The sequence below is a fragment of the Astyanax mexicanus genome, chromosome 4, assembly GCF_023375975.1.
Source record: "Astyanax mexicanus isolate ESR-SI-001 chromosome 4, AstMex3_surface, whole genome shotgun sequence".
Lineage (NCBI taxonomy): Eukaryota > Metazoa > Chordata > Actinopteri > Characiformes > Acestrorhamphidae > Astyanax > Astyanax mexicanus.
In genome coordinates, this window is record NC_064411.1 from 19242480 (window position 1) to 19257135 (window position 14656).

Here is a 14656-nt window from a genome sequence, read left to right on the forward strand (position 1 = left end):
AAGTAGTATATTATAAGGTGTATCAGCAGCACTAGTAGTAGGAGTAGCAGCAGCAGCACTAGTAGTTGAAGTAGTAGCAGCAGCACTAGTAGTAGTAGTAGTAGTAGCAGCAGCAGCACTAGTAGTAGTAGTAGTAGCAGCAGCACTAGTAGTAGTAGCAGCAGCAGCACTAGTAGTAGTAGGAGGAGTAGTAGTAGCAGCAGCAGCACTAGTAGTAGTAGTAGTAGTAGCAGCAGCAGCACTAGTAGTAGTAGTAGCAGCAGCACTAGTAGTAGTAGCAGCAGCAGCACTAGTAGTAGTAGGAGGAGTAGTAGTAGCAGCAGCACTAGTAGTAGGAGTAGTAGCAGCAGCACTAGTAGTAGTAGTAGGAGTAGCAGCAGCAGCACTAGTAGTAGTAGTAGTAGCAGCAGCACTAGTAGTAGTAGCAGCAGCAGCACTAGTAGTAGTAGGAGGAGTAGTAGTAGTAGCAGCAGCACTAGTAGTAGTAGTAGTAGTAGCAGCAGCAGCACTAGTAGTAGTAGTAGCAGCAGCAGCACTAGTAGTAGTAGGAGGAGTAGTAGTAGCAGCAGCACTAGTAGTAGGAGTAGTAGCAGCAGCACTAGTAGTAGGAGTAGTAGCAGCAGCACTTGTAGTAGGAGTAGTAGCAGCAGCACTAGTAGTAGTAGCAGCAGTAGGAGTAGTAGCAGCAGCAGCAGCAGTAGTAGTAGGAGTAGTAGCACCAGCACTAGTAGTAGTAGTAGGAGTAGCAGCAGCAGTAGTAGTAGCTACAGCACTAGTAGTAGTAGTAGTAGTAGTAGTAGTAGTATAGTAGTAGTATTGATTTGTTAATGTGTTATGTTATTAATCCTGTGTTTGCTAATAAAGTTATTGTATTTTTATTAAATTTGAGCCTTGATTAATTAAAATAAGAAACCACCACTACATAATTTACTAGATAAAATAAATCAGGACAAGTTGGGTCCAGAATCTTAATTAAATAACTAGATATACATGGATTTGGGCATATGAGGACTATCTAGTAGTCCGCCCTAATAAAGAAGCAATAATAATGAAGGTTACCTACCCATTACCAACTGACAACTATTAGCCGACGTTCCTACAACGTGGTCACAACGTGCTGGGACCGTCAAGAGTTACGTTGCCACAAGAATCCGGGACTTTCACTTTTCCGGTTGTCACAACATAAGCGGTTACGTTGCTGTGACAAAATTTTGGTCACCAAGTTACGTCGCGCGCACGTAACTACAACGTTATTTGGTTAGCTGGGTAGACACTCCAAAAACGTCTCTCTCTCAGAAAAGCATCTGAAAAGTTCTGCTCAGGTTTATACAGGAAAGATCTCTGAGTGAATGCTCCACATTAGCCTAGTTCAGCTTCGTCTTCATCCATAATCTCCACAAACAACAAGCTCCTTTACGCTAGCTCTGTACCTGGGCTCTTAAACCAACCAACCTCGTGACGTCACCAGTGATGCACGGGCAACATGGCGGCGCCCTAGCTCAAACGTACCAAACATAAATATATTATAATTTAGTGTGTAAACATTTTATATAAAAAAATGTGGGCCCACTCTAAAGAATACACTCATAAAGAACAGAATTATAGATGAAATGAACAGAGCTTAATGTCCGCTTTACTCTAACGAGCAGAAATAAGAGTTTCAGATTTACCTCAGATTCAGTGAATATGAGCGGGAGCAGAGCGCGGGGTCCTGCAGCACGGAGCGTTTTCCCTCAGAGGAACTCTGATCCACGCGGGGACTCAGAGCGCTCTCTGGTTAGCAGTGTTAGCGGTCCTGGTGTTCAGTGGAGGCGGAGAGAGCGCGAGTCAGTCCGGGGAACAGTCTGTCGGAGCGGCGCTGCAGCGGAGAGTTCACGGCTAGCGCAGAGCAGCTAATACACGAGGCTAAACACAGCTAGCCGAGCTGGCTAAGCTAACAGTGCTAACAGAACTTTACTTATAGAGAGATTATCCCAGCTTTATCCACCAGCACACTCTCAGTATGGACTTAAGTGTCCTTAAAATTACCGGTTAGTTTAATTAATACTGATTATTAGTGAATTTAGTTCAGCCTGTGAGGAACTTTTTCCTCCTCGCCTCTCCCGCGCTGCTACTCCCGCATCTCCGCTGTTCTCTCTCGTCCCGTGGGCGGGCCCGTTCCAATCCTCTACTCCACCCTCACCTGTACACTTCTCCCTCAGTAGCTCCCTTAATCACTTTTAGGTAACCTTCTTACAAAAACACAAGAAAATAAATGAAATATATATTCTGTACGGCTTTTGTTTTCTTTTTAAACTATTTACACAAACACAATGACTATTTTGAACATGTACTTTTTTTAAACCACTACTATGAATTTATATGATTTTATTTATTACTGTACTTATTAGCGTATCTATTTTAGAACTAGGGAGTTTTACATTTTTTACCCGGGGCTACATGAGGAATATGCGAAAGGGGCGTATACCATAGTGAGATACCGAATGAAAGCTTGAAAGAGAACACAAATTACATTTAGAAAAAAAAATTGCAAGAAATAAAACAAATTTACCGAACGTGAAACACTGTTACTAGTACTGAAACACTAACATTGGTCAGTAAAAAAGCAAGTGCTTTATTTGTACATTTAGCTTGGCTAGCTTCCAATAATAATGGTCAATTAAACAGCAAATGCTGTATTTGGATATTTAGCTAAGCTAGCTATCAACAATAATGGACAGTAAAACAGCAAATACTGTTGTTTGGACATTTAGCTGGCTAGCTATCAATAATAGTAGACAGTAGTGATGGGCAGATGAAGCCTCATTGGGTGTATGGCACATTTCCCAAACTGTATCGACACTGTGTTGAAACTGTGTTGCTGTATCACTTAATGGCGACATCTGCTGGACTAAGAAAGTAATTGCAAGCAACTGCGCGAGGAAATGCATCGGTCACGTGGTTTTCCTTAAAATGATACGCGGTCCGACACAGGGGTTCGCCTTGTTTGCTCGGTGCATGCGCCGAGGTTTCAGTGTCGTCAGACCCATCGCTACCAAACGATACAGGAAGTGTATCGGTCACATGGTTTTCCTTAACTTGATACGCGCACCGACACGGGGTTTCGCCTTGACAGCTCGACGCATGTGTCGAGGTTTCAGGGTTGTCAGACCCATCACTAGTAGACAGTAATACAGGACATGCTTTGTTTATACATTTGGTCAGTAAAATAGCAAATGCTGTGTTTGGATATTTAGCTAGACAAGCTACCGATAATAATGATCAGCAAAACAGGAAACACTTTGTTTGGACATTTAACTAGGCTAGCTATTAATAATAATGGTCAATAATTAAGTATATAACAATTAAGTATAGTTGGTGAATGACTATGCTCTTTAAAAAACAACACAACCCACAAGCATTCACATAAAAAAACCTTTATAAACATGAAAACAAATTAAACACATGTTACTCTAATTGTATATTTAACCCTTTTAAGCCTGAACCAATAACAAAAAAACATCTTTTCCGAATTTCAAACTTAAATTGACTTATGTTACACTTCAACACAAATCCATTTTACACTGGATTTCTCTGTTGGGCGCCTTTGAGTATTTAACAAATAATAACATGAGACAACCTCAGGCCTATAGGTTTCATGTCAAACATATATTGAGAAAACACAATGAGATTGCAGATCTGCAATCTAAAAGCCGTTTATTAAAACAAACAGATGAGTAAATATAGAGGTGAAGCAATACAAAGATAATAGTTTGTAGTGGATAAAAACAATTAAGAAACTACATGATTTGGATATTCTTAGTAAATTTTGGAGATTAAAAACATATAATATTCAATAAGGAAAAGATAAGAGAGCATAAAACTTGAGTAATACAACAACCAAATATCCCTCTATGGGAACAGATTTTTAATCGGACTGAACCATAGACAAATTTTATTTAACCTCTGGAAAGGATTTTGTTGGCTTCTCTGCAGAGTCTGGATGCTCCTCCGGTCCACACAGCAGTACCCGACACAGTGTCGTCTCTCTCTGTGGCTCTGGGTCTCACTTTTGGGAGCACTCTCTGGAGTTCCTCTGGAGCATTAAGCTAAGCTATGCTAAGCCCGGGGAACTGAGTACGGCTTCCACAGAGTGAAAACAGAGATACTTTAATTAATAGAAATAATCAAATCTGCATATACTAGAAAGGGGATTAAAAGCATTAAAATCATAAGCTAGGAAGGTTTGGTCCTAAACATTTAGTTGCCAGCTAAGAATCCTAATCACTATGACATCTAAATTTTAAAGACTAAGTTTTTTCCATTCTTCAGAACTGAACTCCTACCGTAACTACCCTAAAAACTCAGCTCTGTCTCACAAAGAATGTCCTGGAATATCGAACATATAAGAAAACATAACATGGAATTAAATAAACATGATCGCTGGATAAGATTCATTTTGCTGAATCTGTAAAATCCATTGTTAAATTCAGTTCATGTTTGTTTCTGGTGGAACGTGTCCCAAGTGACAAAGTGAAACATTTGTGTAGGATAAGGTGTTCTGTCTGAAAGATTTACGATTTGCACTTTTAATTGCATGGATGGAGTTTTCTCTTCTGTGTGAATGCGCTGGTGTTTTTTGAGATTACCCTGGTCAGTAAAACTCTTCCCACAGTCTGAGCAGTAATAAGGTTTCTCTCCTGTGTGAATGCGCTGGTGTTTTTTGAGAGCCCCCTGTTCAGTAAAACTCTTCCCACAGTCTGAGCAGTAATAAGGTTTCTCTCCTGTGTGAATGCGCTGGTGTTTTTTGAGAGTACTCTGTTCAGTAAAACTCTTCCCACAGTCTGAGCAGTAATACGGTTTCTCTCCTGTGTGAATGCGCTGGTGATTTTTGAGACTACTCTGTTCAGTAAAACTCTTCCCACAGTCTGAGCAGTAATACGGTTTCTCTCCAGTGTGAATGCGCTGGTGAATTTTGAGATGACTCTCTGCAGTAAATCTCTTCCCACAGTCTAAGCAGTGATACGGTTTCTCTCCTGTGTGAATGCGCTGGTGTTTTTTGAGAGTACTCTGTTCAGTAAAACTCTTTCCACAGTCCGAGCAGCAATACGGTTTCTCTCCAGTGTGAATGCGCTGGTGAATTTTGAGATGACTCTCTGCAGTAAATCTCTTCCCACAGTCTAAGCAGTGATACGGTTTCTCTCCTGTGTGAATACGCTGATGTTTTCGGAGATTACTCTGTTGAGTAAATCTCTTCCCACAGTCTGAGCAGCAATACGGTTTCTCTCCTGTGTGAATGTGCTGGTGTTTTCGGAGATTACTCTGTTGAGTAAATCTCTTCCCACAGTCTGAGCAGCAATACGGTTTCTCTCCTGTGTGAATGCGCTGGTGTTTTTTGAGATGACTCTGTTGAGTAAAACTCTTCCCACAGTCTGAGCAGTGATACGGTTTCTCTCCTGTGTGAATGTGCTGGTGTTTTTTGAGAGCACTCTTTTCAGTAAAAGTCTTTCCACAGTCTAAGCAGCAATATGGTTTCTCTCCTGTGTGAATGCGCTGGTGTTTTTTGAGATGACTCTGTTGAGTAAAACTCTTTCCACAGTCTGAGCAGTAATACGGTTTCTCTCCTGTGTGAATGCGCTGGTGTTTTTTGAGATGACTCTGTTGATTAAAACTGTTCCTACAGGCTGAGCACTGATACAGTTTCTCTCCTGTGTGAATGCGCTGGTGTATTTTGAGAGTACTCTGTTGATTAAAGCTCTTCCCACAGTCTGAGCAGTGATACGGTTTCTCTCCTGTGTGAATGCGCTGTTTTTTTTTGAGATTACTCTGTTTAGTAAAACTCTTGACAGAGTGGTGATGTTCCTCCATGTCGAGTCTTTCCTCTGTTCCTCTGTCTGTTAAATGTATCAAACAATTTCTGCGTGTTCAGGAGATTCCTCAGGATGGCTTGTGTTTCACCTCTTTCATAGATTTCAGGAGAAATCCTATAATATTTTAATTTCTGAAAAGAAAAAAAAAGAAATAATTTAGTATATAAATAAAAGCTGGTTAATTAACTGAAGAGAACTACCTAAATCAGTTACACTATATGGGAAATACTGGGACATCTTTATATTACCTTAAAAGCTTCTGTACTTTTGTCCCATTCTAAATTCATAGACATTATAATATGAAGTTTAGCTCGTTCTGCAGTAGACTGTCAGCAGGCTGCAGCCGCAAAATATATGTAGAAAAACTCTGCTGCTGTCTACTACTGAATACCATGTTTGACTACTACTTTAGTATTTCACTTTACACTGAACTGTGCTAATCCATACTATTAATACTGTACTATATTGACTTCCCTTTTTGTTTACAATAAAGGTGTCTCATTTTATCTTATAAATATCTTTATCTGTAATTTCCCAACTTCATCTCCGGAGCCAGAGAGCAGCAGAAGCTCCGAGACCTGCTGCAGTTTTACAGAAGCTAACGTTACCCACAATTTCATCAACTCTAACTAAATGTTAATTAAGCCTGTAAACCAGCTATCTGAACAATATGTATCATGTTTTTTAGTCTTTTTACGTTAGCTCAGCCTAGCTAATGAATTAACATTTTCCCTGAATTTTCAATTCCACCTTAAATATCATAACTTCTTATTGGTTGACTTGGAAATGTAGCTACACATTTAGTAAATAAAAGACTATAGATTTGAAAAGTGATATGACTATTTAAACCCATGAAGTGTTTTTCAGCATTTCACATAGAGATGGGCGATATTACCTAAAACAAAATATTTTTACCTACTAAAAATCAAACTACAAACGGTTCAAAACTATATTTACCTTTATTTTGATTTCACCTAAATTTCTTATATGGAGTTCAAGTGCATCTGGATGGCAAATAATACCATTATAAATAGTGATTATACAATGCAAAAAAAATTAAAGGAACACTTAAACACAATGTGATAACTGGAAAACAACATGTACTTTTTTTCTTTTTACCTGAGTGGCAGCTGCAGTTAAGACAGAGCTGAATAAATAAATCAAAATAATTATAATTAGTAAAAAAAAAAAATAGGACTATCTGATATACTGCTAAATGAATAAACAAAAATCTCTCAAATAATAATAATAATAATAATAATAATAATAATAATAGGATTAGCTGATATTCAGTTGCCAACTTAGCGACTTTTCAGACCCTCTAGCGACTTTTTTTGTAAGATGTAAGATTTCTCTGAGATGAACACGCGCTCTTCATTTACTGTCCTCGCGCTGCAGCGGGCGCTGCCGTTAGCCCCGCCCACACCACTCACAGTGCAGTCTGTCAGAGCACACACACACCGCTCCACCAACACACTGAAAATAAACTGCACGTGCCCACAGCCCGCTGACTGACCCCGCTCTGTATTTACAGAGCAGAAGTATAAATATAACTGTGTCTTCAGTGTGACACGAACAGAAATCCCTTAATTTAACTCACACAGTCTCAGTCATTCACTCACCTCATTCACCACACAGCCTGTCACTCACCTCCTCCACAGTGTCTGCCTCTTTATAAAAAGCTAAATATCTATTGAACCATTGAACAATTTTTCTATGATAGGTTTAAAAATAAAGAAAACTTAAGAAAACGCAAATAAATAAATAAATAAATAAACTAAAAAAAAAATGTAGAATAACAGTTCCGACTAACTGCTGCTCTTATAATAACATTTAAGAACATGGCAAAAAAATTATTTATGCAATTCACGAAAAATTAAGTTATTGTAAAAAAGTGACCTATTTAAAAAGCAAGAGAAGTTTTTCATATGTAACATTTCTAACACATTTATGGTGTTTTTTACACACTTTTTCCTCTCCCACAACCCTAATCCTTTACAGCTTCAAAAACATGTATTATGCAAATTAGGCGATGGCGTCATTTAGCGACTTATAGCGACTTTTAGGACAGCCAATAGCTACTTTCCTTACTGAGGAGTTGGCAACACTGTATTCTGCTGGTACAGACAGTGGAGGGAAAACTGAGCCTCGTGTTAGTCTCACTTAACTTCTAACAGAGAAGAGAGAGAAATAAGCTCATAAACTCTTAACTATTACCTAAATCAGTGAATTATCTACAAAAACACTTTTTAATCTGCCTTATACTCGAATTAATAGCAGCATTTTTAACTTAAAACATGTTTTTAACCACTATTTATTCATAAAACACGGAGCTCAGCACCTACCTGCAGCACAGAAACACACAGACCGCTGCTGAGGTACGGTGGCTCAGAAAGACCAAACGCAGCGTAACTGCAGTTCACCACTAAACAGCAGGGGCCGCCAAAACTTCATTTAACAGCATTAAAGTGCCTCATTTTATAAAGTTCATCTAAAACAAAGGTATTTTCTTACTCTGTTACACTTACAACAGTAACAAACAACTGTAAAATTATTAAGTTATGCTTCAATTAATTCTTAGAAGACAAGTTCAGACATTATTATACATTAAATGCATTAAACAATGGCTAATTAGATTATATTAATATAGTTACAGTAGAACTTTATTGCTGTGCTACACTTGCTTCAGTAGTAAATATTATAGCCAAATAACAGATTACTATATTCTGTTTGTTCTCAGTTTTTCCATTCTGATAAAATATATGATTTTGATGTATCTTCATTCACAATGTAATGTAATGTGTCGTGTTATTATTATTATTAAATGTATCAGTTAAGGGGCTGTTTAATAAAACTATCTTTAGTGAAGCTAAAGATACTGTGAACATTTTAAAATGATTTTTAATTATGTTTATTTTTACAGTAAAATAGTGAGTTCTCTGTTAAATCAGTAAGCTAATAATTATTATAAAAACACTAGTGGCAAAGTGCCTGACCCTTACCTCACTACAATACTTTCTAAAACTAATTTTCTTTTTAAATGTAATATTTAACAGGCGGACTTTTATTTTGAAGGGAAGGTCCCGGAGCTGCTGCTGCACCAGACATTCGAACACACGCCCCCTGATCATCACGCAGAATAAGGAGTAAAGCGCTCAACGGATCAGATCCACATTCAGACTGAAGAACTCAAGAACTGGAGGGTCTGTTCTGGTTCTGATCCGCTATCAGTCTGAACCCAGAAGCAGATCCATGCTGAGACTGGACCACTGTGCGTTTAGAGACCCTGATTTAATGACTGATCCAGATCAGATTTAACCCACATTTATCTCAGATTTAGTTCAGATTTATCTCAGACAGACTGCTAAGCAGAGCTAGGAGAAGATCCAGTGCTGGTGGTGTAAATGGGGAGAGAGAGAGAGAGAGAGAGAGAGAGAGAGAGAGAGAGAGAGAGAGAGAGAGAGACTTCTCCTTACCTTCTGTAGTTCAGCTGATCCTGCTCTTCCTCCGGCGCTCCAGCTACAGACCCCGGAAGCTCAGCCTCATCCCGGGTATGTAGAGCCCCGCCCCCTCCCCCGCTATATCACATTATACCCCATCACCGCTAGAGGGAGCCCGCGAGGGAGTCCTCAATGCATGGAGCTGAATGGAGCTAAACAGCTAAAACTCTCATTTAAAACACTGTATAACTACTTCTCTGGAGTTTTCCTTTAATTTTACAAAGTAGAACAAAGTATTTCACTAAAATAGGAAAGAAAACAAAACCGTTTACTTCCATTTTCTAAAACTAATGTTTTTATACTAGCATTACTGCCACTGTTACTGGAGTTACACACAGAACATGTTTAAAATGATTAAAACTGCAGTTTAAAAGCTTTAATAATTATCTCTGCATTCATGAAACAGTTATAGTTGTTCTGAGGAAATTAGTACAATTTTTATTTTTTTGCTAAAAATAATTGTTTATACGTTTTTATACATTCCAGTCTCTGTCAAGTGGCTTGAGATTGAGAGCAGATTCTAAAGTGAGTTTTTCCTCTATAGAGTTTCTCTGATTGCTCCTGTACAACTCCAACAAATAGCACTTACTAATTACTATGGAAAGATCAGTGCTGTTGTTAGAGCACCGATTGTGACATTGATTTTAGTAGAAACTTTTTTAAAATCTAAATTTCATTTAAAATATTATGGTTACATTTTCTTTGCATTTACCTTCTTGATGTCCTGCAGGTTCTTGAAAAGGAGATCGTACTGCAGCAGATCTTGTTTGTTGCTCACCTTGTCTAAAGTCTTACTATTTATGTATTCTGAAAGCTTTCCATAAATTGAGGTCATTCACACCTACTCCCTGTAAAATCACTCTCTGACATCACAATGGACCATCCTGATTTCTGTACAGAAGGGTACGTCACACTTGTAAAAGCATTTGAAATTCATATGCAAAAATCAGTTTTAAACTAATTATTTGTAAAATAAAATGAATTTGTTTAAGAGTTTATTTTTTATTGAATGATAAAAACTTTTTTTAAACTTTTCCAAAATACATTCAGCAAGCATTTTCATTCTGCTACAAAACATTAGCCAACTTTTACACATTTTTTGTACATATTAAAGGAAGAAGTTACTGATGTTGGAGACTACTGTTGCCAGATTATATATGGTTCTGTGTAGAAATATAAGACAAACATATCTGGTTGCTTGAGTCACGTAAAACTCCCCTACAAATAGCACTTAGCTAATTTTACTTAAAGGTCAGCACTATTGTTAAAGTAGCAATGTTGACATTTCTTTTCAACACTTTTTTTCAATGCAAAGATCCATTAGAAGTCTTCAGGATTCTTTCAATATGTAAGAGTGTTTTACAACAAGAAACCCTATGTTAACAAGTGATTCTTAATGTGCTTAGTTCTATTGGAAATAATGTAGTCCATAATTAATTTAAAATTGAATAATAAACTTTATTTACTGAAAATGAACTGAATAAGGTGAACTTTCATTTAATTGATCAATAGTACCATTTTGACTACGCTAAAGAGAAGCACTTACTCCTTGTATTAAATAATCAATGCTACACTTTGTGATGGTCACCATGGATATTCAAACTATTTTGTACTGACAAAATTTACCATGCAAGTTAACACTGTTCAAAAATGTACACCAAATTGATACAGGCGTTTTAACACTGTATGTAATAAATGCTAAAGTTGTACCAGATGGACTTGGTCCTCACTGTTGATGGTAAACTTCAAGTGATGCCCCAACTTGTTTTTGCCATCCTATTAACAAAATAAAATCTTAAACAAATGAATTAGTTTAAAACTGATATTTGCATATGAAGTTTCAAATGCTTTTACAAGTGTGAAGTACTCTTCTATACAGAAATCAGGATGGTCCATTGTGATGTCAGAGAGTGATTTTACAGGGAGTAGGTGTGAATGACCTCAATTTATGAAAAGCTTTCAGAATACATAAATAATAAGACTTTAAACAAGGTGAGCATCAAGAAGGTAAATGCAAAGAAAATGTAACCATAATATTTTAAAGGAAATTTTGATTAAAAAAGGTTTCTGCCGGAATCAATGTCACAATTAGTACTCTAACAACGGCACCGACCATTCTATAGTAATTATTACTATTTGTTAAAAAGTATCAAACATTTAAAAATTATTATTCTTAGCCAAATAATAATTTATAAATGTTTGATACTTTATAGAATAAATTTTTTATTAATTTCCTCAAAACAGAACAACTATAACTGTTTCATCACCGCAGAGATAATTATTAAAACTGCTTTTAAACTGCAGTTTTAATCATTTTAAATGAGCTCGGTGTGTAACTCCAGCATCCGTAGCAGTAATGCTAGTACATTTACTAAATAAAAAACATTAGTTTTAGAAAATGGAAATATAGGGGTAAGTTTTCTTTTCTATTTTAGTGAAATACTTTGTTCTACTTTGTAAATTAAAGGAAAACCCCAGAGAAGTAGTTCTACAGTCTTTTAGCTGTTTAGCTCCATTCAGCTCCATGCATTGAGGACTCCCTCGCGGGCTCCCTCTAGCGGTGATGGGGTATAATGTGATATAGCGGGGGAGGGGGCGGGGCTCTACATAACCCGGATGAGGCTGAGCTTCGGGGTCTGTGGCTGGAGCGCCGGAGGAGGAGCAGGATCAGCTGAACTACAGAAGGTATGGAGAAGTTTCTCTTTTTCTTGTTGGAGGTTGGTTGATGTGTTGTAACAGTAAAAAGGTCATTATTTTTCTGTGATTTTATTTTGAACTACAATTCCCTGCATCAACAAGAGAACTGCGTGTTTTATTTATTAATTGTCCCTCCGCGGCCCCCGTAGCTCCAGAGGAGCTTGAATGCAGCGCAGGAGGTAAACAGAGCTGAGGAGCTCCGTGAAAAAGTGCTGTTTTAAGAAAATATAAGTTTTTTGAGAAAAGTTACTGGGAAAATGAGCTCTTCCATCAGTTCTAGTCACTCTTCTGTGCATTTTTATCGGGTATTGAAGCATATTTTAACTAATAATTAATTATTTCTGCCCCGGTCGGGTTATCAGCTCTGAGGTACAGCCGTTTCAGCACCAAAACACTACATGTGTCTGAGCCTGAAAATGTGTGTTCATGTGCTGTATTTACTTCTGTTTTATGTTTTATAGATATATGTGCAGTTTCAGATGCTTAATAATCGTCTGGGATTATTTTTGTTGTGTATGTGCACCACGTTTAACCAAAAACGATCTAGAAAAAAGGGCTGAAGAGGGATATTTATTAACAAGAGCAGTTTTGTTAAAAGGATACAGCAACTGTATAGAGATAGCCCGACTCTCCAAGCCCGGTGAACAGTGCTGCTAATGCTGCAGGTTAGCTAGTTATAACTAATAAATTAAAGCTAGGTTAGCTAGTTATTACTTGTAAATTAAAGCTAGGTTACCTAGTTATAACTAATAAATTTAAGCTAGGTTACCTAGTTATAACTAATAAATTAAAGTTAGGTTACCTAGTTATAACTTATAAATTAAATCTAGGTTACCTATTTATAACTTATTAATTTAAGCTGGATTAGCTAGTTATTACTTGTCAAAAGTACTGCTAATGCTTTAGAATTTTTTAAAGAACTAAGGTTTCCAGAATTATATATTTATATAGTTACATAATGTTCACCAGGCTTTATAGAGTCGGGTTAGCAGCATTAGCAGCACTGTTCACCGGGCTTGGAGAGTCGGGCCAGCGCCAGATAGCTAGCATTAGCTAGTACTCCTCTATACAGTTGCTGTATCATTTTAACAAACTATTCTTGTTAGTAAACATCCCTCTTCAGCCTTTTTTTCTAGATTGTTCGTGGTTAAACGTGGTAATAGCTGAAGATATGTGCTCCACACCATTGTTGAATGTGGACTTACTTCTACCTCCTCCCATCACAGGCTCACTTTCAATTAGAAATGGCAGCCGCGTGAAAAGAGCCTATAGGCCTTTTTAGTTGCATCATTTTGAAGTCGGTGACATTGTTTATTTCCATATTTGGGGTTCCATGTTTGAACTGTTTTTGTAAATGGCAAAAATGAACAGGCTTTTCAAAAACTCACATCTATCACATTTTGTGCTAAATTCACGTTTAGGATTCTGCACATTTTAATCTGTGCACATTTTCCTTCTGAACATCAATGGATCCTCTGAATTATGAGATCGTTTAAGTGTCCTAATTAGAATAATGCTAGCGTTTAGCTAATGCTACAGTGCACTGAACTGACCTCACAGCACAGCAGCACAGAATGTGAGGGGACTATCAAAGATATGACACTGGCTGTAGAGCTCCGGTCAGATCACAATTTGGATTATTCTTCTTCTTCACAGAGGATCATTCAAAGTATCAAAATATCTTCAAATCAAATCAAAGTATTTAAATAGGTGAAAACTCTTTCAGTCTGGTGATGTTGAGCAGTGTAGTCTGTGTTATGCTGTCTGTACAACTACATGACTACAGTACTTTTAACAGACTAAAGTCTGACTCTTCCCATCTGAAGACAAATCACAGACTTTTTACACAAATACTTTTTTATCTCACAGGCTTTTTACTTTGTTCTGAAGAGGGAGAACGTAACATAATCTCATTTGTAGGAAGTAAAAACATGAGAGTGGGTTGAGAGGTCTCTCTCTCTCTCTCTCTCTCTAAAGCATATACGTTCCATACCGGGCTCACTGCTTTTAATAATACATGCTCAGAAAAAAGAAAAACACTATATGTGAAATGTTGAAGTTATTATTCACTAAACATATAGCTACATTTCCACTACAACTAATAAGAAGTGATGATATTTAAGGTGGATGTTTATTCATAAGCTAGAGTGAGCTAATGGACAAATACTAAAAACAAGATTCATTTTGTTCAGATAGCTGGTTTACAGGCTTTAGTTAGAGTTGATGAAATTTTGGGTAACATTAGCTTCTGTAAAACTGCAGCAGGTCTTGGAGCTGCTGCTCTGAATCTGCTGGTGAAGTTGGGCTTTAAACCGATGCTGTGATTTGTCCACTATATTGATTTAGTAAACAAATCAGTTGTGGTGAGTGATCAGTGTGGTCAGTGATGTGGAGCTGCAGTTTTTCTGGGTAAAAATCACAATAACATTTACATTTCTCACCAAATTTTCATTTGTGTTTTTTATATTTAAAGGTTTTTGATCTACATATACCAAAAAAAACATGTCTTGAACTCAGGAGTGCATATCACTGTTAGCCTGAAGCCAATGTGGTGGAAAATAATGAACTGTTATCAGTAGATGTAAAAAAAAAAAATCAGGTTTGGTTAAT

At 37.3% G+C, this 14656-nt stretch overlaps 3 protein-coding genes and 1 pseudogene across 5 annotated transcripts in view; 3 read left to right on the forward strand and 1 right to left on the reverse strand.

Moving 5' to 3' along the window:
• The window catches only part of LOC125801173 (zinc finger protein 271-like), a 142307-nt pseudogene that overhangs the window by 121537 nt on the left and 6114 nt on the right, over window positions 1-14656 (forward strand).
• Window positions 1-14656, forward strand: part of LOC111188258 (zinc finger protein 239-like) — a 179793-nt gene that overhangs the window by 91470 nt on the left and 73667 nt on the right. The window lies entirely within an intron of this gene.
• The window catches only part of LOC111196797 (zinc finger protein OZF-like), a 180569-nt gene continuing 169592 nt past the window's right edge, over window positions 3680-14656 (reverse strand). Inside the window, exons 1-2 of one of the 2 annotated variants that reach the window (XM_049477509.1) lie at window positions 9326-9389; window positions 3680-5980 (exon numbers count right to left, since the gene is read on the reverse strand). In XM_049477509.1, coding sequence (XP_049333466.1) covers window positions 4474-5847 — 1374 coding nt within the window. In that variant the 5' untranslated portion in view covers window positions 5848-5980; window positions 9326-9389 and the 3' untranslated portion in view covers window positions 3680-4473. Of the gene's footprint in view, window positions 5981-9325; window positions 9390-14656 lie in introns of those variants that run through there. The other variant, XM_049477510.1, reaches the window with a different exon arrangement.
• The window catches only part of LOC125801236 (zinc finger protein 271-like), a 356087-nt gene continuing 353432 nt past the window's right edge, over window positions 12002-14656 (forward strand). Inside the window, exon 1 of the mRNA XM_049477646.1 lies at window positions 12002-12034. The gene's annotated coding sequence lies outside the window, so the exon portion shown is untranslated. The remainder of the gene's footprint in view (window positions 12035-14656) is intronic.